This window comes from Sorex fumeus, unplaced genomic scaffold, assembly GCF_029834395.1.
Source record: "Sorex fumeus unplaced genomic scaffold, SorFum_2.1 ptg000002l, whole genome shotgun sequence".
NCBI lineage: Eukaryota > Metazoa > Chordata > Mammalia > Eulipotyphla > Soricidae > Sorex > Sorex fumeus.
The window spans coordinates 82061964-82086237 of record NW_026606059.1 but is presented as its reverse complement, the minus strand read 5'-3'; the positions used below and the strand labels follow the sequence as shown (position 1 = coordinate 82086237).

The 24274-nt window shown below is 45.9% G+C and overlaps 1 protein-coding gene across 3 annotated transcripts in view; it reads right to left on the bottom strand.

Annotated features, from left to right (window-relative positions):
* Positions 1-24274, bottom strand: part of LOC130045885 (mitochondrial S-adenosylmethionine carrier protein) — a 139011-nt gene that overhangs the window by 14041 nt on the left and 100696 nt on the right. For all 3 annotated transcript variants that reach the window (XM_056138793.1, XM_056138868.1, XM_056138952.1), the window contains one exon: positions 21709-21753. In XM_056138793.1, coding sequence (XP_055994768.1) covers positions 21709-21753 — 45 coding nt within the window. The remainder of the gene's footprint in view (positions 1-21708; positions 21754-24274) is intronic.

Below are 24274 nucleotides of genomic sequence, written 5' to 3'. Positions count from 1 at the left end.
TTTTGCAAACCACAACACCCAAACGGAGAGAGAGAACAAAAGGGAATGCCCTACCACAGAGGCAGGGTGGGATGAGGGGGATGGGGGGTGGGAGGGATACTGGGATCCGTGGTGGTGGGAAATGGGCACCGGTGGAGGGATGGGTATTTGATCATTGTATAATTGAAACCCAAGCACAAAAATGTGTAAGTCTGCAACTGTACCTCATGATGTCTCACTATTAAAAATTTTTTAATAAAAAAAAGAATATCTGGGGAGGGCGCACAGACTGGGCGGCGTCAGGGGGCAGACAACCAGTCTTGCAGGCATGAGACCATGGGTTTGATTCTGGGCACAATCCTATAGCTGTATGTGACCCCCAACATCACAACAAAGTGTGTTCGCTCTGGTACACCACAATCAGCTGTGCAGCCACCGGTCAGCACTGCAACTAAAGTGGGCAACCCTGGGCCACCGCACATGAGACCCTCGGCCATCACAGCAACAAAGGCAAAGTGAACAGGAATGACAAAAAAGCAAAACACAAAAATTCAACAACCATCGAACTATGTCAATGCCCTAAACACTATGCTTTATGACATGATTTTGTGACTTTTTTTCTTAAGTGAGGACTACAGAAACTTCAGAAAGGAATTATAAAGATAGAAATATCTACAAATGATTCATTTGGGAGCAACTTTAAACTCATTAAACAATAGCCTGACTTGTAAAAAGCACAATAGACAAGACAGATTACGAACATATTCTGAAATTAAACTTTTGTTCACATATGTAAAAATTCCAGAGGACTTTCAAAACAAAAACTGGCTGGACACCCGTTTATGATGAAAACCCTCGCCAAACTGGGAATAGAGGGGTCTTTCCTCAATATAGTTAAAGCCATCTACCACAAGCCCACAGCAAGCATCATCCTCAATGGGGATAAACTAAGAGCCTTCCCCTTAAGATCAGGGACCAGACAAGGATGCCCACTTTCTCCGCTACTGTTCAATATAGTACTGGAAGTACTTGCAATAGCGATTAGGCAAGAAAAAGATATTAGGGGCATCCAAGTAGGAAAGGAAGAAATCAAGCTCTCACTATTCACAGATGTTAAGATACTATACTTAGAGAACCCTAAAACCTCTACCAAGAAACTCCTAGAAACAATAGATCTGTATAGTAAAGTTGCAGGCTATAAAATCAACATCCAAAAGTCCATGGCTTTCCTCTATGCAAATAGTGAGAGAGAAGAAAACGACATGAAGAAAACAATCCCGTTCACAACTGTGCCCCAGAAATTCAACTACCTAGGAATTAGCTTAACTAAAGAAGTAAAGGACCTGTACAAAGAAAACTACAAAATGCTGCTTCAGGAAATAAAAGAGGACACAAGGAAATGGAAAAATATCCCCTGTTCATGGATCGGGAAGATTAACATAGTCAAAATGGCAATACTTCCCAAAGCACTGTACAAATTCAACGCGATCCCTATTAGGATACCCATGACATTCTTCAAAGAAATGGAGCAAACACTCCTGAAATTTATATAGAACAATAAACCCCCACGTATAGCTAAAGCAATTCTTGGGGGGAAAAAAATGGAAGGAATCAACCTCCCTAACTTCAAACTCTACTACAAAGCAGTAATAATTAAAACAGCATGGTACTGGAACAAAGGCAGAACAGCAGACCAATGGAACAGAATTGAATATACTGACATCTCCCCCCAAATATATGATCGCCTAATCTTTGATAAAGGAGCAAGAAATGTGAAGTGGAGTAAGGAAAGCCTTTTTAACAAATGGTGCTGGCAAAACTGGACAGCTACATGCAAAAAAAATGGGCTCAGATTTCTGCCTAACACCATGTACAAAAGTAAGATCAAAATGGATTAAAGACCTCAACATCAGACCGGAATCCATAAGGTACATTGAAGACAAAGTTGGCAAAACCCTCCATGATATTGAAGCTAATGGCATCAATCTTCAAAGATGTCACACCACTGGCTAAGCAAGTGAAAACCGAGATAGACAAATGGGACTATATTAAACTAAGAAGCTTCTGCACCTCAAAAGAAACAGTGACCAAAATACAAAGACAGCCACAGAATGGGAAAGAATATTTGCCAAATACACATCCGACAAGGGGCTGATATCAAGGATATACAAAGTACTGGTTGAATTCCACAAGAAGAAAACATCCAACCCTATCAGAAAATGGGGCAACGAAATGAACAGAAACTTTCTCAAAGATGAAATTCGAATGGCTAAAAGACACATAAGAAAATGCTCTACATCATTAATCATCAGGGAGATGCAGAATCAAAACAACAATGAGATATCATTTCACACCACAGAGACTGGCCCACATCCAAAAGAACAAAAGCAACCGGTGCTGGCGTGGATGTGGCGAGAAAGGGACCCTCCTTCACTGCTGGTGGGAATGCCGACTGGTTCAGCCCTTCTAGAAAACAGTATGGACGATTCTCAAAAAATTAGAAAGTGAGTTCCCATTTGACCCAGCAATTCCACTCCTGTGAACATATCCCAGAGAGGCAAAAAGTATAGTCGAAGTGACGTCTGCACTTGTGTGTTCACTGCAGCACTGTTTACAATAGCTAGAATCTGGAAAAAACCTGAGTGCCCAAGAACAGATGACTGGTTAAAGAAGCTTTGGTACATCTACACAATGGAATACTATGTAGCTGTCAGAAAGGATGACGTCATGAAATTTACATACAAGTGGTACTACATGGAAAGTATCATGCTAAGTGAAATGAGTCAGAAAGAGAGGGACAGACACAGAAAGATTGCATTCATCTGGGGAACATAAAGCAACAAAATAGAAGACTAACACCCACGAATGGCCGAGATAAGTACCAGGTGGATTACTCCATGGCTTTGAGGACAACCGCACACACTAGGGTAAAAGGCAGCTCAGACAGAAGGGAGCACCAAATAAAGGGTGTTGGGAGGTTCCCTCAGGAGGGGAAATGCATGATGAGAGTAGACTATAGTCCAAATAAGATTGTCACTCAATATCTCTTTCGCAAACCAGAGCACTCAAAAGGAGAGAGAGAACAAAAGGAAATGCCCTGCCACAGTGGTAGGGTGGGATGGTGGATGGGGGGAAGGGGAGTGGGAGGGATACTGGGACTGGTGGTGGTGGAGAATGGGCACTGGTGGAGGGGTGGGTATTCGATCATTGTATAACTGAAACCCAAGCACAAAAATTTGTTTTTTTTTTTTTATTATATTTTATTTTTTTTAAAGTTGTAGATTTACAATTTTTTTGTGCTTTGGTTTCAATTATACAATGATCAGATACCCATCCCTCCACCAGTGCCCATTTTCCACCACCATGGATAATATCCCTCCCACCCCCATCCCCCCATCCCCCCGTCTCTGTGGCAGGGCAATCCCCTGTGTTCTCTCTCTCCTTTTGGGTGTTGTGGTCTGCAAAAGAGGCATTGAGTGGCAAACATGTTCAGTCCATAGTCTACTTTCGACATGCATCTCCCCTCCTGGGAGGATCCTCCAAACATCCTTTATTTGGTGCTCCCTTCTCTATCTGAATAGCCCTTTCCTCTAGGATACCCGGCTGGCCTCTACCAAGCACAAAAATTTGTAAGTCAACAACTGTACTTCATGGTGTTTCACTAATAAAAATTTAAGGGAAAAAAAACTGGCTGGAAAAACAAGAAAGGCTACTTACAGGAAAGGTAAATACTATTCATGGTGTTTAAACAACCGAAAACTAAACTCGGCCAGGGAACAAAAATACAGTATGGTCAATGGTATAGGTGATTATCACTGACAATATTAGTTATCACTTACTAAATAAGAGCCATGTTTCAGGCATGATGCTATGGATTTTACATTTTTCATTCACTTTTGAAAAGTGGATATTCTATGCAAAACAACAAACAAAAAATAAAAACAAAAACAAAAACAAACTAGCTTGATGTCCAAAAAATTAAAAAAGGTTGCTTAAGCGTTAAGGGTTTGTTTCAGAAAAGAACTACCTGAACATCAAGAAGAAATTTAACTGGTGTAGTCTCTCAGCCTAAATATTTCCATTCCCATAAAGGTCTGATGGTCATTCTTGTGTTTGTCTGCTTTGAGGGGGTGCTTGTTTGTTTTACTTTGGGGCCACATCCAGTGTTGCTCGGGGCTTGCTCCTGGCTCTGTACTCAAGGACCATGTCTGGTGGCGCTTGGAAGACTCTATGCAGTCTGGGATCAAACCAGGGATAGTCATGTGCAAGATAAGCACCTTACCTTACCTGCTATGCTATCTCGCTAGCCCGGGGAACATTCCTTTAAAGGCAGGTAAATGAGCAGATGAGGTAAGAGTAAGGGGCAGAGACAGGCATGGGGAGAGGGGATTGGTAGGAGGGAAACTGGGGACATTGGGGGTGGGAAATGTGCAACTGGTGAAGGAATGGGTGCGCAGGAACATTATATGACTGAAACCCAACCATGAACAACTTTGTAACAGTATCTTACGGTGACTCAATTAAAAAAAAGTAATTAAAAGAAAAACAAAACAAAAAGAAGGGAGACCAAGTACCCGAGTCTCAGATTATGGAGATTGTGAATGAAAATAAGAATTTACAAAGTTGCTGCCTTGTGCTCACTTATGTAATGCAACGAAATGAACCAGTTTCTTTCACTTTTCAAATTAAAAGAAATTGAGAATTTGAAATTAATTCACACACACACCTATTTATATTTCATGCTAATGTGAAATTTAAGTTTCAGTAAAGAGTCCAGTCATTCAAAATGTTTGCTTTAGCTTCTGTGGTTTTCTTAAATTTCCCAAACATAGGTTGATGGGGAAATCTGTGCTTGTTTCTGGGTCACACCTCCTCTATGCCAGGCGGTGCTTGAGGGGTGGAAGGTGAAGAGGAGTAACGAGGTGCTGAGGTCGCGATCTCCCACACCCACTCAGCCTACTGAGCGCTCTCCAGCCGGGGTCTCCTTTTGAAACAACTTTCGATTGAAAGCAAAGTTGCAAAGCCTAATTCCCACAAACCCCCTGCCCACCTTCTCCTAATGCTGACATCTATTATGTGGGGGGCTGGTAAGGTGCTTTTCTTGCACATGGCTGACTGAGGTTCGATCCCAGGCACCACATATGGTCCCCGGAGCACTGCAAGCAGTGGGCCCTAAGCACAGAGCCAGAAGTAAGTCCTGAGCATAGACAGGTGTCCCTCAAAAGCAAAACACTGTACCATTATCAGCACAAATTATACTTGGCACTCTACACTCTCACCCTTAGTTGAATTTCATCAAGGATGCCATTTAAAGGCATGCCATTTTAAAATATAAGCTTCTCTCACCTCAAACTAGTAATTAAGCTATCTCTCATTAGAATATTGTGAAGAATCCTGAATACTCAAAAGTATCTCTACAGAAACAAACCTGTCCCAAGTGCTTTCACTCACTGTTCAAGGTCTATCAAAGAAAGAACAGCATGAAGCACCTTGGCGAGCCTCTCCGTCCTGCCAGGGTTCAAAGCTGTCAGCATGGGTACTGGCCCCAAGAACAGGCGTAGCTGGAGTGAGTGCAGGTCGGGCCCCTTCTTGGCGAACCTGCACCAGAGCCGGCTTTGACTGTCCTGGTAATGCAGGTAGAGGGTTTGGAGCCCCAAGCCCCTGCTTTATCCAAGCCCCAAACCCCCTACATTATTTTAGCATTAATACTGTCAGGATGGGCTGGAGCGATAGCACAGCGGGTAGGACATTTGTCTTGCATGCGGCCAACCTGGGTTTGATTCCTCTGTCCCTCTAGGAGAGCCCGGCAAGCAATCAAGAGTATTCCGCCCGCATGGCAGAGCCTCACAAGCTCCCTGTGGCGTATTCGATATGCCAAAAACAGTAACAACAAGTCTCACAATGAAGACGTTACTGGTGCCCACAATGAAGACATTACTGGTGCCCACTCAAACAAATCAATGAACAACAGGGAGGACAGTGCTACTGTAGGAATTGGCAGGAATATGTAACCATTTGGGACCCCTTCAGCTACTGTTATAAAGCATTCAAAGTATTAAAAAGCAGTGAGTTGTGTGGCTCCCAATCTTCCAAGACTGACCTCTACCAGCCGCTTTGTGTGCTATGAAAACAGGCAAGTACAAAGAACCATTTGCTCACCTCCAGGGAAATGGCACGATAATGTATTTATGACACAGGAAAAGCACCCACCTGTGTAGGTCTCACTGTGGTCAGTTTCACACCTGACACTGATGATTTGCTGCACTCTACAGCTCATCAAGTTGTCGTGTTGCTTTTGCATCTGCTTCACAACAGATACTGTAAAGGCCTCCCGTTGATCGTCGATTTGCTTGAGCGGGCCCAGTAACGTCTCCATTGGAGACTTTGTTGTTACTGTGTCTGGCATATCGAATACTCTCGGTAGCTTGCCGGGCTCTCCGAGAGGGGCGGAGGAATCGAACTCGGGTCGGCCATGTTGGCCGCTTGTAAGGCAAACGTCCTACTGCTGTGCTATCACTCCAGCCCTCGACAGATACTGTAAAAAGCAATTAAAGTCAGGGCTGGAGCAATAGCACAGCGGGTTGGGTGTTTGCCTTGCATGTGGCTGACCCAGGTTTGACTCCCAGCATCCCATATGGTCCCCCGAGCACCGCCAGGAGTGATTCCTGAGTGCAAACCCAGAAGTAACCCCTGAGCATTGCTGGATGTGTCCCAAAAAGAAAAAAAAAAGCAATTAGAGACTACCTTTCATGATCACGACCATCCTGTTATTCGTCGATTGCCTTGAGCAGGGCCCAGTAACATCTCCTTTGTTCTAGCCCTGAGATTTTTTAGAAAGTGCCATATTCAAGGCTCTTTCAGAGTTAGAAGAATGAGACCCATCATTGTTACTGGTATTTGGCATACTGGGTACGCCACGGGGAATTTGCCAGACTCTGCTGTGTGGGCAGGTTACATTCGGTAGCCAGCCAGTTTGTCCAAAGTAGGAATGAGATAATAAGATGTCGCAAGGCCGCGAATGCGGCCACATGCTTCTGGGAGCTGAGTGTTATAGTCTCTGGGTATTGGCTGTTGATGGGATTACGCTACAAGGCGCCAGTTAGTGGGTGTGACCCCTGCCTACTGGAATTTGGAGGATCTGGGTGGAGGATGCTCAGCCCCGGGACCCGCATGCCTTTGTTCCTCTGCGGGTACCTTCATGCGTGTGGAGAGTGGTCTCAGCATGGTGGTGGCTGGTTCTGGAGGTTTTTGGCTGCTGGAGCCCTGGTCGGGGAGGGGAGGGAAACTCAACCCGCTCCCCTCCAAGGGGCCCCAGCGAGGACAGCCAGGCGCAGGGGCAGGAGACCACCTATATTTTTTTATTTATTTAAACAAACTGGATCTCTGTGCCATGCTTATCTACTAACATATTTTGAAAAAGAAAAAAAGAAAAAACAACAACAACAAAAAAACCCCAAGATCTCCAAATCAAAGTTTTAAATTAAAAAAACTATTCAGGGGCTGGAGCAATAGCACAGCCAGTAGGGTGTTTATCTTGCATGTGGCCGACCCGGGTTCGGTTCCCAGCACTGCCCTGAGCACTGCCAGGAGTAATTCCTGAGTGCAGAGCTAGGAGTAACCCCTGTGCATCAAGGATGTGACCCAAAAAGCCAAAAAAAAAAGGTAAAAAAAAAACTATTCAATTGAGATTCACCATTAAATTTTCACTTCTGCCTTGACATGGCTCTGACAATAGAATCGTGCAGTCAAAAGATTCAAATGAATTTATCCTACAGAATTGATTTCCCTAGAGTTTAAAATTAGACGTACTTTACGTTATAAAATTAGAGGTCATTTTGATATTAATGGCAGCTAGGTTGAAATTATTACGAGAAGCACAAAGATGCGCAATTTCATATTGGTCACTTTATTTTCAATTTATTATTAGTTTAGGTTACTTGGGTGACACCCAGGTGTGCTCAGGGCTTACTTCTGGCCCTTGAGCTCAGGTATCACTCGGGGCAGGACTCAGAAGACGAGACGGGGCCAGGGACAAATCTAGGTTGGCGACTACACAAGGCAAGTGCTCTGCTACTATCCATCCGGCCCCAAATACTGGTTGTCCCTTACCTTGTTTTTGGTCGAATCATTTGGCCTTGTTCAGATTTTTACATGCTTATCTTCTAAATAATAATATGGTAATACCTGCAGGCATTTCTAAGAACATCGATGGTAAATGTCTTTGCTAGCAATGAAAGAAAATTTTATTTACTATTATTCAACAAAAGCAAGATGGGCTCAAAAGCTGAGTATTTATAAAGTAGTATGTGTTTAACAGAGGAAATGTTTGGGGAGATGTAGCTAGGTTTTATCAATGGGGTGTATTAATTCTGACTGGGGACTCCCTGAGTTTCCTGGATCTGTGGTCGGATGCCTTTTATTAGCTGTGGGTAGGGACAAGGGGTTCCCAGCTCACAAAATCTAAACATAACTTGAGTAATAGTTATAATGAAACAAATTATGGTCACTGATGCTCATGAGGAAATTGTGAGTCAACAGGAAAGCTGACAGTCTTAGTGTTGAGTGCAAAGGCACACTTGGATGGCCATAGCTCATGCTGGGAAACAATTTTTCCCAGTTTAAGAATAAAACAAGCTGAAATAAAGAACTGTGGGGCTAATGCTGAGAAGCTCCACTTACTTGAAAAGAGATACACGGACAAATCTCTAGCCTCAATAGCACCAGAAAAATATAAACACTGAGTCAGCCTTTATCAACCTCAAGAAGAGCCTTTACCGCCCTCAGTTTTACAACCTCATTCCCCTACTGCTGGCATGTCAAAGGCCTTGATCAGTCCGTTTTATATATTTACATGACAAGCAAAGGTTGCAAGCAAAAATCGAGCATCGGAAAAAAAAATTTTTTTTCCCCCACCTTGTAAGCAATGTCTGCCAGTTTTACCCTTCTGTAGAGAATGGTAGGAGATGTGAGCAGGCCAGACATCATTACCCCAAATGTTCCTTCTTGGCTCAGAAGAGAGACATATAAATGAGGAACGGCGCACAGACTGCAGAGCAATGATTAACATTTACCAAACTGGATAAAGCTTTCTGGTGAGCTGTGCTAAGATGGATCCAAATTTTTGTTTAGGTTCAGCTGGAATGAGGACGAATGTGATGGTGTCTGCCAAGCCAAGAGAGAAGCTAGAGCAGAGCAAATGTGATCACGTCGAATATTTAAACCTAACATACGAGACAAATACCAAACACTCACAAATAACCAGGGGGTGTGCCAAAGGAAAAAAGGGGCGGAGGGGAGGGCAAAAGCAGAAAGGGAAGGTGGTTTACAAGTGACAAAATAAAGAGGATTTTGTGCGTCTCCAACGAAATTAGGCGCCACGATGGCCTTTTCAACAACTATTATTTCTTAAAATACACTTACATTTGTTTGAAAACCTGATTTAAGTTGAAGCTTGATAATCTCCTCTTGCCTCTAATTTTAGCCACAAACTTAGAGGTAGAAGAGAAATGCCTAAAGGAGAAACGCTGGTGTGCTTCACCTTGTTTTGGACAGGGGGACTCTGCTCCATAGCCACTAGGCCCTGGCACTCAGGAGACCGTTCAAGTTCCTCTTCAGCTCCATCACAGAACCTGGGCTAGCTATGCTGATGCTCCGGCGGGCTGCCTGGCAGAGGGGGAGTCTCAGACAAGGGTGGGTGGGAACCAGGACTCCACCGAGCATGCCCTTCATCCTCTGCCTCTCCTCCCTCCTTAGTTTTCCTTGGCTTCTTTTCAATCTCTTACTCTCTCCATTGCAACTATAAAATACAAACATTTTCTAAATGCTTTAAAAAAAAAAAAACTGGCTGAAGCTTACCTAAAAGGCATCAGCCTTCTGTTTTCTCTCCACCAGGAGACCTAGACAGGAGACACCGCTATCCATTATTTGGTTTGGGGGAGCTAGAGGGGCACACCTGGGGGTGCTCTGGGATCCAAGGTCACTCCCAGGGATGTTGGGGAAGGAGAAGGTGCCAGGGATCAAACTCAGGCGCTCTCCTCTGCAAGCTCTGTGCTCTACCACCTGACTCATCTCCCTCCGCAGCCCCAGTGGCTTCTTATATAAGATGAATATAAGGATGCCGTGGAATTTAAATTATTTCCTTTTTGCACAAAGAATCCCATACTTTCCTGAATACAGGTGAACAATTCAAATGTCCTTGCAGTCTTGAATTGTTAAAAAGTGCCTGCTGGGATTCTGTGGAGATCCCAATCAGCAGCTGAACTGGTAATCCATAATCAACATGAACAGCAGGCAGAGCGCTTGCCCTGCACACAGTCAACTCAGGTTCAATCCCTGGCACCACATATGGTCCCCAGAGCACTGCCAAAGATGATCCCTGGGCATAGAACCAGGGATAAGTCTGGGCACTGTAAGTATGTATTGCCCAAATTAAAAAAAAATCATTTTAGAAACTAGGTGCTTATAGCTTTTGATCATGTGTGATGTTTTTATAGGCAAAAATAAAATAAAGGGGGCTCTGGATTCTTATTCAGATGGGTCTGTGTTTATATTCTCTCAGAAATGTTATGGGACTGGAGAGAGAACATAGTGGGCAGAGTGCTTGCCTTGCATGTGGTGAACCTATGCTTGATCCCCTGCACCCCATATGATCCTCTGAGCCCTGCCAGGAGTGATCTCTGAGCTAAGTGTAGCCCCAAAGCAAAAAAACAATTAAAAAAAATTCTAGACCTCTATTTCTCTGTAAAAAGAGGGATGGGGAAGGAATAAAATAAAAACAGCATGGTTGACTGAAAAAAAAAACAACAAAACCACCACTGATGGTGCTGGAAAGATAGTACAGTGGGTACAGCATCTGCTTGGCACATGCCTGACCCAGGCTTGCTCCCTAGCATCCCACCTGGTCTCCGAGTATCGCCAGGAGTGATCCCTGAGCAGTCAGAAGAAAGCTCTGAGCACTACTGTATTCACAATCTGAGAGAGATGAGGAGGTCATGCTGACCGGGGAGGGGGGACGTCCCCATCACAGCAGCACAATCAGTGACCAGGATGCACACATCTCTCCCTGACAGGGACACAGGCCAAGTGGACCTTCTCCTATGGCTGCTGTTCCTTTATCACGCACCTGGTGCTCCTATAGGCCCCAGTGGGTGGACAGTGACAAGTGAGATTCCCAGGCTGGGAACAGGAAGAACCATACTGGGGGAGGTACTGTCAGAGCAGTCATACCTGGTGCTATGTTCGACTGTTTCCCTCCGTTATGACCTGTTATGTTAAATTGAGGGTACAAGCTTACTAAGGCCGGAAAAATCATGCACACAAAGATGCCTGTGACTTCCCTCTCACTCTTTCACACACATCAGAGGCACCGATGTCCCGACCAAGCATGTCCGTGCAGAACGCAGGTACCACAACCTCGGGAGTGGGGTATGTGGAGAAGACACAGAAGCATTTTCTATATGGCTCCTGTCTTATATAATGACACGGATGGGAGAGGCACGTTGGACAGAGGGGAGGGCATCTTCATCCTCATGTAACACTGCAGCCCTGTCCTCCCGTTGTTCATCGAATTGCTCGAGCGGGGGCCCAGTAACGTCTCCATTGTGAGACTTCTTGTTATGGGGAGCTTCCCAGGCTTTGCCATGCGGGCGAGATACTCTTGGTAGCTTGCCGGGCTCTCCAAGAGGGGCAGAGGAATTGAACCCAGCTCATCCGGGCCAGCCATGTGCAGCAAGGCAAACGCCCTACTGCTGTGCTATCGCTCCATCCTCATGAACATTTCAAAATCAGTATCAATGAACAATTGATCTCAGTGGCATAAGAAGGTTTCAAAAAGTACCGGCTGTTTGAAATATAAAGTATACATGAAAAAGTAATTATTTTACACACTGTTATGAGAATTTAAATCATAACTTGCTAACCCCCAATTTCTATTGCAAAGCAATTATATCATCTCAGAAAATACTAGCAAAGTGTGACCTAGTCTTACACAAGCAAACTGATCTGATTTCCATTTTGCCTCAAAGATGGCATCTGAGTGAAAAGCTTGCATTTCTCATAGGTACAGCTCTGTGATTCTGTAGCACCTCTTGGCTAGAAGCAAAACAATTTGCAGCATACTGCATTCTTTACAATCCTCCAGGCTGCACTATAAACAGATGCGGAATATTCAAACAAAAGAAAAATCTGACATTCTTACAAGATCTTTCAATATACCCTTTCAAAATATGCTCATTGTTTACTTAAGGCTTACTAGGCGTAAGTCTATACATCAAAACTATGAGCCATCCTTCTAAAACAAACACGTATAAATAAGACAGGTAGTGTTGAGAAAGAGAAAGAGAACAGAGATGGCGGTGGCTTGAAGGGGTGGGAGGGAAACTTGGACACTGTGATGGAAAATTACACTGATGAAGGGATGGGTGTTGGAACACTGCATAACTGAAACACAATCATGAACTAGTTTGTAATGCTCTATCATGATGATTCAATAAAAAATTAAAAAATAAGTAAGAATAAGATCTTCCCTGGACATTAGAAAAAGTATTTTTAAGGCTTAAAAAGAAAAAAAAAACAGGTAGTGTATACAGTTATATAACTTCGCACTGAACTTGAGAAAGAATGAGTGCTGTCCTTCAAACAACTACTAAACAGTTATAAACACCTGCTGTGTAAAAGCAAGAACTATGAAGACTATAAACAGTTTGAGGACTAAGTTCCTTCCTCCCAAAGCGTCCTGTGAACAAATCACAGGAAAATCCTGTGAGCAAAAGTCCTGTGAACAACCTCGTAGAATATATGTGGTTCGACTTCCTCGCTACCATCGGCTAGTTGTGCCCCCAAGAGTCTTCTCTTGAAGGACACTCTCAGGAACACAGCTCAGTTCAGTCACGGGGCCAGAAGAAGGTTCTTTGTGGGTGAACTGGCTTAAGGAAAAAGGAAATCAGGTTGTAAAGCTCCACCCCAGCTAGTCAAGGAATCAACCTGATTTACAGAAATACCTGGAATGGGCTGATCAGGTAGAGCACAGCTTCAACTTCCGAATACATGAAACAGCAAGAAAGAAGAACACATGGCGCAGATCAGGAACATGAGCCCGCAGTCAGACGCCTGGTTTCCAATCCTGGCCCCAGCCCTTGACATCAGATATGTCAGTGACCGTGCAAGGCGTTCACATGCTCCAAAGTGAAGACCAGAGCACTGTGCCTGGCTCAAGGAATTGTCGAGATTAATAGGAGATAATCTCTGGGAAATGATTCTTCCAGGGCATGACACCTTATCAATACAACTAGGTATTACAGTCATTTTCACTACTTAATAATGTTAACACGGTGAAAGAACACAGACAAGAAACACAGGACTTGGGGTACAAAACAAAATATGACTTCTCTGAGCTCTGGCTCACTTTTGTTTTGCTCCTCAGGAGTGTTCAGAGGATGTAGGGATACAACTGACGATTTTCAGCCCATCCAGGCAGTGATTTAAAGCTCCCTGCCTGAGCTTGAGGGGCTGCTGGGCCCTATGGCATCATCCTGGTGGCAAGGAGGGACCAGATGGTGCCAGGATCAAATGGAGGTCTACTGGATGCTAAGCATGTGCCTTAGGAGCTGGGCAGACAGTACCGCAGGTAGAGTGCTTCCTTTGCTTATGGCCAACCTGGGTTCAATCTCGGGCACCCATATGGTTTCCTGATAGCAGCCAGGTGTGATTTTTGAGTGCAGAGCCAGGTACAAGCCTTGAGCAACACCAAACATGGCCCCCAAACAAAACACACACCCTACCTGCAAAGCATGTGTCTTAACCCCCGCACTATTTTCCTGGCCCAACAGAAACAAGGAGCAGGAGAATTGGTCCTTAATAGGAAGCTTTCCAATGTGGGGCGTAGGTCAGGGAAGGGACCACTACAACAAGGATAGCGGGAAGTGGTCACTCTGGGCCAAGATTAGCTGCTGAAATGAGGTAAAGTGACATACATGACACCTATCAACAGGGTTGAAAATCACAGTGCCAACCAAAGGTGGGAAAGGGTGGGGGTGAGCGAAGGGGAGGAAGTACCTACCACAGAGGCAGGCTGCGGGTTGGAGAGGGAGACTAGGGACAATGGTGGAGGGAAAGTAGGCACCGGTAAAGGGACTGGGATTGGAACATTGTGCACCTGAAACCCAAAGATGAATAACTTTGTGATTCATAGTGACGCCTTCTTTTTTTTTGTTGTTTTGCTTTTTGGTCACACCCAGCGATGCTCAGGGCTTACTCCTGGCTCTGCACTCAGGAATCACTCCTGGCGGTGCTCAGGGGACCAAACCCGGGTCGGCCACGTGCAAGGCAAACGCCCTACCCGCTGTGCTATTGCTCCAGCCCCGGTGATTCCATTTTTTAAAAAAATTTTAAATGAAGTGGCGAATACAGCTTCCTTTTGCCTATGGGTGATATGAATTCACTGATGTGTGAAGAAGGACATGGTGTTTGCATACAGTATCTGCCCAGCTAAGACCCAACTGACCACATGTGCAGAATTAAATATGCTGCTATTAAAAATTGCAGGAAGAAAAATAAATACATGTTGTAGTTACTGGAGGAAGAGAGAAGAAAGGTGACTCTACTTGAAATAATAGCAGACAGGAACTGTTTCTTAGCGGTCACCTTGGATCCAAGGCCTGAAGGAAGAACGAGCAAGCTGGACACAGTCAGAGGCTGCGGAAGAGTTCAGAGTGAATGCTCAGTGCGGGAAGGGATGTTTGTCTGTCCTCTACATCACTACACCCAGACCCTAGGAAATGCCTGGCACACAGTGGGCTTTCAGTATAAGCGAATCAGATGAGTGGCTATTTCTGGCAGAGGGCACAAAAATGGGGAGAAAGTAACACTGCAAAAGTCCAAAAATAATAGAAAGGACAGGGTGCAGCTGAGGTGCGGTGACTGGGTGGCATGAGATGATCCCTCTGAGGCAGGAATTCGGTGCAAACCCTGGAGGCCCATCAGCCAGAGTTTCAAAGCTCCATCAGTTGTTGTTGTTGTTTTGCTTTTTGAGTTACACCCGACGATGCACAGGAGTTACTCCTGGCTCTGCACTCAGGAATTACTCCTGGTGGTGCTCGGTGCACCATATGGGATGCTGGGAATCAAACCCGGGTCGGCCGTGTGTAAGGCAAATGTCCTCCCTGTTGTGCTATCGCTCCAGCCCTAAAAATAAATCATCATGAAAAATATTATAGGGAAAATAGACAACTTTAAGAAGGGAGAATGGAATGAGAGAGACCCCTGGTGGGGGTGGGGGGCGCAGTTTAGCAATTCAAACAAGGAACAAAGGCTAGTCAAAAAGGAAGATTAGATGAATGGCTGGACTATGAGATGCAAAAAGCAGAATGCTAGTGTCATTCTTACGCGTCATGTGCAGACCCTGGATTTGAACCCCAGCTCCACATGGCCTCCGATGCAATAGCAGGTGTAGCTCTGGTAGCCGCCCCTGCACTCAGGAGAGTCCCCTTGCCCCACAATAGCACTGTTCTTGTATGCATATGCAAGAACGCTCATAGGAAAAAGACAAACCTGAGAAATGAGGTGGTGCAGGAATGTGACTTGGCCCCACACTACCCTGAATACCTTTTGATGACAGACACATCCTAATGAAGTGGCCTGTGGGTGTCTCTCCAACAGACAGTAGGTTCCACAAGGGTGTCAGTCCCCATCATCTTTGCACTTGGACACATGGAATGGTGTCCTGCTCAGAGATGCAGCAAGCAGACACTAACCCCATGTGCGACACAGCTGTGCCGAGAGACAGAACTAGACAATTCTCTCACGAGAGTGGTCTTTATTCAAGGGAAAACCACCCACAGACTGCGGGAGTCCGGTGCCTCACAAATGACCGGAAGCACTGTTTGGGGTTGGGGGAAGAGAGAGTTCTGTAGAACGTCAGAACAGGTGGCAGAGAAATGAGACATAATTGTCTTAAAAAATGTGGGATGATTTCCACTAATGGTACAGTAGCTACAGGGCCTGCCTGGCGAAGGAGGTCATGGGTTTGATACCCAGGGCCCCTTCATGTGCCAAGAACAATCCTGGCGGCTCTGCTCTCGGGACTCCCCAGTGCAAGAGAGAGGTTCAGCGTGACACAGCCAGATGTGAGAGAACTGCAACCGAGCGAGTGAACCCCAGTGAGCACCACAAATGTTTAAGAAACAGACACAGGCGCTGTGACCAAGTATGTGCCCCGCAAGCACTCCATCAGGACGCCCAGGAAGCAAACAGCCAGGATGCCCATGAATACCGACTAATGGGTGTGCCCCTAGCACAGGCGCACACACTGCCACTAAAGTGGTGCAACTCCAAGAAGCACCCCAGTTGTGTGTTGCGTGTTATGTGGTGTGTGTGCATGTGTGTGTGCACAGGCGCAACACAACATCAACAGAGTAAAGAGAAGGAAGCCAGGTTCGGTGGGCATGCGTGGCATGTATTAGATATGTGTTTCCTCTAAGTTAGGGTTAACTAGAATTTGCTGTATGGGCCAGATAACTGGAGTGGCCTCCATGTGGGGGGACCCAGCATACAAATGAACTTTATCATCTGTAAATGAAATAGGATGAAGCCTTGTGGTGCACTATTAAGTATCAATCCTTAGTACTGGCAAAGGCTAGAACAGCCCGGGTAAATCTTCTGGGCCTGAAGCAGAAGACTTCAAGCAGGAGAGGGCACTGAGCTGGCTCCTGCAGACACACGGCACAGGCTTCCTGAGCACAGTGCAGAAGAGACCGAGCAGGAATGGGAGGAGAACCAGGAACGGGAAGGAACCTTCTACAGCAAGAAGAAAAGAATTCTTAAAAAAGAAAAGAATTTATTTTTTACAAAAACTAGAGCTACCAGTTAAGGACACAGTACTGGTATCTTTGAATACCCACAACATGGTGAATTCTGGAAAGTCAGAGATTTCTGAAGACACAAGCATTATGCTGGAGAGATGTTGAAGGGCGCTCACAGGACTCTGATGTGTAGGAGGGATGAGAAGTATGGAATCTCCTAAGTGCAGGCCTGAGTAAGAAGCACATCAAGGGGGCCCAGGTTCTAGAAGCCAAAGTCAACTGAACTTGCTGAGTGAGGGGTGTGGAGGCAAGGAAGGACAGTGGTGTGGCGGGAGCTATGGCGTGGCGTGTAGGGCACCTGCCTGGCACATAGCCAACCGGGTTCAATCCCTGACGTCCCAGATGGTACCCTGAGCCCTCCCAGAGTAATCCCAGAGTGCGGAGGCACAGTCAGGTGTGGCCCAAAAGCAAAACCAAGAAACACACACACACACACACACACACACACACACAGAGGGGAAAAGGAAGGAGAGAGTTGTTCTTCAATCTGGGGTTTAGTCCAAGTGGCAAGGAAAGTAGTACCATGATTAACAGAAATCAGAGAGGGGGCTCGAGAGATGGTACAGGGGGTAGGGACCGTGCCTTACACTCAGCTGACTCGGGTTCAACCCCAGGAACCCTGAATGGTCCTAAGATCCTAGCCAGGAGAAATCCCTGCATGCAGAGTTAGGAATATGCTCTGTCGTGCACGGCTGGATGTGGCCCAAAGACAAAAATTCAGAGAGAGCAGGAGGGAGCAATTTTAGAAATAAAATGATGCCTGTGCTTCCGGGCAGAGGGAATGTAAGGTAAGAGTGGCCATCCGCGAGCTGCAGACAGTGCTCCCAGCAACAGAACAGGTTTCAGTCTGCAAAAGTTCTTGGAAAGTCAAATTTCTTGTTGTAGTATTCCCACATAAACATAACAGAAAAACTCTTCCACACAAAAACGCTTCCTACAGTTGCAAAAGCAAAGTTAAATGGGTAAAATCTAAACACAAAAATAAGTGTCAGGTGCAACATCTCATGCTATTCATGACCGGCAATACAAAATAAATAATCTAGCATTGGCCTGTTGGGCAGGTTTGAGTGGTGGTGAGAAAATTCAAAATAATGGTGGTTGCAAGGTATAATGGTGGTGGGAATGGTGTTGAAATATTGAATGTGATCCATTACTGTGAACAACTTTATGCAAATTAAAAAAAAAGTGCCAGGACCAGGAAGATCTGAGTTGGAGACCAGCTTTGTGAGCCAGAGGCCTAGGGCTGATCCCGAGCTTGGAACGGCCTCTCAGCACCCCCAGAACCCAGTCAGAGGCAGCCTGAGCACTGCCAGCCAGGGGCCTAAAAGCAAACCAAAATAACATCAGAAATTTTCTATGTCTTTAAAGCACTGAGACTTCACAATCAAGTGTTTCCGTGGGAGGGATACTGGGATCTGTGGTGGTGGGAAATGGGCACCGGTGGAGGGGTGGGTATTTGATCGTTGTATAATTGAAACCCAAGCACAAAAATCTGTACATCTACAACTGTACCTCATGGTGTCTCACTAATAAAAATTAAAAAAAAGAAAAAAAAAAGACCCCGTGGAGGCCGAGAGATAGTACAATGGGAAAGGCACTATCCCTGCACGTAACCAATCTGGATTCAACTCCTTGTGCCACAGACGGTCCACCAAGCACTGACAGGAGTGGTCCTGAACAGTCAGGAGTAAGCCCTGAGCACCCCTGGGTACAAAGATACAAATATAAAGATAAAAAAATACAAAGAAACAAAAAACCACACAGGAATGTAAAAAGATGTTCAACAAGCTCAGTTCAACAGAAATGACAAAAATGCAAATAAAACAATGAGAAATATACAAATATTAGGATGACTACAAACTACGAACGTATTAACAACATAAATGCACGGGTATGAGTGAATGGAACTCTCATCTCTATTGTGGTGGGAATGCAGTAGTGTTTAGTCACTTTGGAAAAAGCTTTGGCTTTGGGGCACATCAGCTATTTCTTATGAAAGTCAGCATACTTTCCTGATGACCCACTGTATCTTCATTCCTAGGCACCTGCCCAAGAAAAGTAAGAACACTCGTACAAAAAGGTACCTAAGTGAAAAGACTGATTGCAGCTCCGTTCATAATCAACAAAAAGTAGAAACAAACCAAATACAGCTTATCAGTGAATGAACACACAAATGGAAGTAGATCCGTACAATGGAATATTGCTCAGGGACAAAAGGGACAAATCACAGCATTAGCAAGAGCATGAATAACCATGAAAGCATCAAATTAAGTGAGAGAAGGTAGACAAAGGATCATCAATCAATATAAAATTCTGGAAAAGATAAACGACAAATATCCTACATTTTGATTATGGTGGGAGTTGTAGACATTTAAATGTTCACCAATAAAAGGTAAATTCTACTGAATGAAAATTATTGCCCAGTAAACTCAGTTTAAAGAAAAAAAACCCTACCATCTTGAAAACTGTTAAAGCTTAACATCGTTAACTCTGATCACTGTGAAAAATTCTAGGAATTTCCTCACTAGCAAGACTACACAAATATCATACTATTGAAAAGAAATAGACTGCATGTATTTTTCCCTTCTTTGGGACTCAACATTCTGCTTTGAGAGATGGTGCTGTCAGGGCAGAGGGCGAGCTGTTTGTGTGAATGCCGGTTACTGAGAGGTTAAGAAAGTGAGATTTGTTTGTGGGTCTGCTGGCGCTCTTGCCGTTTTTCTGTCACACATGAAAGACGAGCTCTGCTATGCTCCTGGAATGTGACCTTCCCACTGTTACATCATGCCTAGGAACACCACAGAAGAGATCCACTTCCTCACAAACCCCATAGCAAATGGTCAAAAAGGCCAACCAGGCAACCACAATGAAGGGCCTAGAAGACTCTAACAAATAAGCTGTAGAACCTTTAAAACCAGATCACTTACAAGGAATACTTCTCAATGTTTAATATTCCAGAAGCTTATTTTCATGTGGGGCTGGAGCGATAGCACAGCGGGTAGGGCGTCTGCCTTGCACGCAGCCAACATGGCCGACCCGAGTTCGACTCCTCCGCCCCTCTCGGAGAGCCCGGCAAGCTACCGAGAGTATATTCGATATGCCAGACACAGTAACAACAAAGTCTCCAATGGAGACGTTACTGGGCCCGCTCGAGCAAATCGATGATCAACGGGAGGGCCTATTTTCATAAGCTTCTCTCTCATTTTATAATTTACAGTTTATAACACTGGAAAAGTTTTCAGAGCTAAGTAAGTTTTCTGGGGGGGAGAAGGTCTTGGGGCTGAGTTCTGGTGTTGCTCAGGGACCGTATGTGGCACTGGGATCCAACTCTATGGGCTGTACTATTGCTCTGGGACAAGAGTCCAAGTAATTTTTGTTACTTGCTGAACATGCATTTAGTAAGAGCATTCTGTGAGTACTAGTTCAAAAGAATTATAAGTAATTCCTTTACTTTTTTTTTTTGCCACCTATTGTGCCATTTTACACTTTGATCATTTATAAACCACTTTCCCCTGAACACTCTAGTCTCATCATCCAGAGGAAGAAACACACCAGCAATGCAGTTCACCCAGAGACAAACGCAAGCCTGTGCACCCAACACTGACGTCACCTCAGATCCTCCACCACAAACGCTCACACAGTTCACATCTCGGCCCACCAGAATCAAATGCCTGGCACTGGATGATGAACGACAACATGACATCCCTGCGAGTTCTGAACACAGGTTTAAAAATGGCTGAATCACAACTCACCCCAATGTGCTCCCTCCCACTAGAGAGTCATAGGCCAGGTGCCAGCAAACAGGGAAGATGGAAGGGACGGTCAGAGCACTGCTCCCACTCCGCCACCCCCCCCCCCATTACATGTGGGGAGAGGGTGGGTGGGCATAGCCTTTTAGGTCTTGCTTCTTAAGCCCCCCCCTCCCTCCCTCCCTCCCTCCCTCAGTCCCTCCCTCTCTCATACACATATTTTCATACACACACTCTCTCTGTCATTCTCTGTCTCACATAAACACATACACACTTTCATACACACACTCTCTCACACACACACTCTCTCATACACACACTCTCCCATATACACACCCCTTCTCTCATATACACACTCTCTCTCTCCTCCATACATACACATTCACTCTCCCACACATACACTCTCTCAAACACTCTCCCTACCACTCATTTCACTGTATCACTGTCACTGTCATCCCGTTCATCTATTTACTCGAGCAGGCACCAGTAATGTCTCCATTCGTCCCAGCCCTGACATTTTAGCAGCCTCTCCTTTCTCGTCTTTCCCAACGCTGCCGTATTGGAGGCTCTTTTTCAGGGTCAGGGGAATGAGACCCGTTATTGTTACTGTGTTTGGCATATCAAATACGCCACGGGTAGCTTGCCAGGCTCTGCTGTGTGGGCAGGATACTCTTGGTAGCTTGTGGGGCTCTCCAAGACACACACACACACACACACACACACACACACACACACACACACACACATTTCCCTCTGATTTGTTGTCTACTCGTTTACACTGAGTAAAATTTAAGATCCAGTGGAGAAAGAGTTTCAATAGGAAGAAAGTGAGCAATGTTTTTCCTTAACATCTGTGGCCCTCCCAATTGTTCTGCACATTACCCAGTGTCACGGGAACCTAAGTGTAAAAGAACAGACTGGTATACAAAGCATAGGCAAAACATTATTTCCAATAATTAATAATTCTGCATTTTCTAACTGCTAGTCAATACTGTATTATACTGTATTTTCCTGTTCTACAATCTGTTGGATATTGTGATCCTGAATATTGGATATTGTGATATTAAATCTGTTGAGTATTGTGATAACTGAGAGGTATTTTATGTGAAGACTGAGAAACTTACTTTTAAGGATTCCCATAATGGAAACTGGACCAATGAGAAAGGGATCTGAGAAGGGGAAAAAAAAAAGAACAAAGAAATTAGTAAAGAACAATCAGTTTGCCTGAGTTAATTTTTAGTTTTTCTTTAATTAACAAGCATATTTCACATTGCTAATGTATATGATAAAGCTAAACTTAAATTTACTATTCGTACTATTCAAAATCACTAAGCTGTTGCTGAGGAACGGTACTAACTTTACTAACTTGAGCACGGTAATAATGCAATGAAGCCCTGTGGAGATGGAAGCAGAAATACCACATAGTTCTGGTACTGAAATGGCAAAATAAACATTTTACATCAGAATTAATAAAGACTTGAAAGACAACATTTTTCTGTGATAGCTCGAACTGCTTATTCTTCGGCAGGCAGTGCTAGGACTCAAAAGACTAAAGGGAAATAGAAGGGAAGAGAGAAGGAGAAGGAGAAGTTGGAAAGGGGTTTGAGCAGGGAAAGAGAGGGGGAGAGGCGGGGAGGGGAGAGAGGCGGGGAGGGGAGAGGCGGGAGGGGAGAGACTGGGAGGGGGGAGGTGGGGAGGGGAGAGACAGGACGGGAGAAATGGGAGGGGAGGGAAGGGAAGGGAGAGATGGAGAGATACAGGAGGAAGATATGGGAGGGAAGAGGTGGGAGGGGAGAGGCAGGGAGAGGAAAGGTGAGGAGGGAAGAGAAGGGAGGGGAGAGAGCTGCGGAGGGGAGAGAGGTGGGAAGGGGAGAGAGGTGGGGAAGGGAGAGGCGGGGAGGGGAGAGGCGGGGAGGGGATGTGGAGTGCGGAAGAGATAGACAGCAGGAGTGATGAAAGGAGAGAGAAGAAAGAAAACCAAGGTGAGGAGGGAGAGGGGTGGGGGGGCAGAGAGACAGAGACATGGGACCAGTAGAGAAGAGAGCAAAGAAAGGAGGGAAGAGCGAGGAGGAGAGAAGCAGGAGCAGAACGGGAAAGGAGCAGAAGGAACAAGGCAGCTGGGGAAGGGGCAGAGGAATGCCAAGCCACGGAGACAGCTCACGGGAAGCCGAGCCAGCGGTGTGAATGCACAGGGCGGCACAGGCCTCCTGCGTGCTGGTCGACCCCTGGCACTGAGAAATGAACCCCGCCTTAATCAGTGTGCAAACGGATGCAGGAGGAGCCCTGGGACTGCTCGGCGACAAATGCATCTGCCTGCCAGCAGAGCTGACGAGGGAGTGCGATCCCTGATGCTCCCGTGAGCCGAACGCAGCCCCGGCAGCTCCGCGGTTTGGAACCCTGAAGTGTCAGGAAGCCGGGTCTGGGGGAGCACTGCGACTAAAGCACGCAACCTCCAATGAACACGGCAACTCCGAAGTGCCCCCCAGGAGAGCCCGCATGGCCTTCAGCAAGCACCGTGACCGTGTGTAAGCACAGCTGGAAGAGGTGTGAGCACCTCAGTCAGTGGGAGCACCAAGCAGAGGACGAGCCCTGGTCGTCTCAACTACCAAGGGGAGGGGAGGAAAGGGGAGGGCAAGAGTGAAGGAGAAACTGGGGTGGGGCGGAGGGGGTGCCTCCCCCAGGGAAGGAACACCACCCCAGTGGAGGAATGCAGAGTGCTGAACCCGAGCACAAGGGGCCGGAGCAGGAGGTGGCTCAGTCCCCAGCACAGTCCCGGAGAAGAGGAACCCGAGGCAGCAGCTGGGAGGCCGGCACTCGGCACCACAGCTCAGAGCACCCGGAATCACCGTGGGATCATCCCCAACTCTGGAGTGACCAGTTCTCTGAACTCCCAGGCGTGGCATCACCAAGCACTCCTCAACAGTGAGGCCCGTGCTGCTAAGCACTTCGGAACTTCATCTCATTGGGGCTCACAGCAAACCTCTCGGACAGGCAGCGGGTGCTGCTACTTTTATCCCCGCAGTACACGGGAGACAGGCGCAGAGAAGCCAAGAGGAGCCTTGCTACTACTAGGGAGTAAGAAGCCAGACCAATCCGACTTCGAAGTCTTCGAAGTCTGGTCTTTAGAACCTTGGGAAACACGGCTATAAAGCTTCCATCAGGTTTCAGTCACATAATGTTCCAAAACCCATTCCTCCACCAGTGTACAGTTCTAGCCACCACAGTCCCCAGTTTCCCTGCCCACCCCTACCCCCGCCCCCACAGCAAGCGCTCTCTCTCTCTCTCTCTCTCTCTCTCTCTCTCTCTCTCTGTTTGCAATACAGATACTGAGAGGCCATCATGTTTGGTCCTGGTTTACCCACTTTCAGCAAACATCTACCATCCAGAAACATCCCTTCCAACAAAGTCCTGTCTGAATCTATGCGACTTCTAAAGGCGATACTTTAGAAATTCACTAACAATACAATCGATTGCTTTTGATTAAAATTTCCCAAACGCTAACACAGAGCCTCCCTCTCCAAGGTCTGCATTCCAATGGGGGCTCAGCCTCTGTGACGCCTGGCCACTGCAGAGTGGGCCCGTGCCAGAAACAACGGTGCCCGCCCGCCCGCCCGTGCTGCCACTGCGATTCTGTACTCACCTGTTTCTGCAGGCCGCAAGTGAAGAGAAAGAGAGGCACTGAGCATGGCC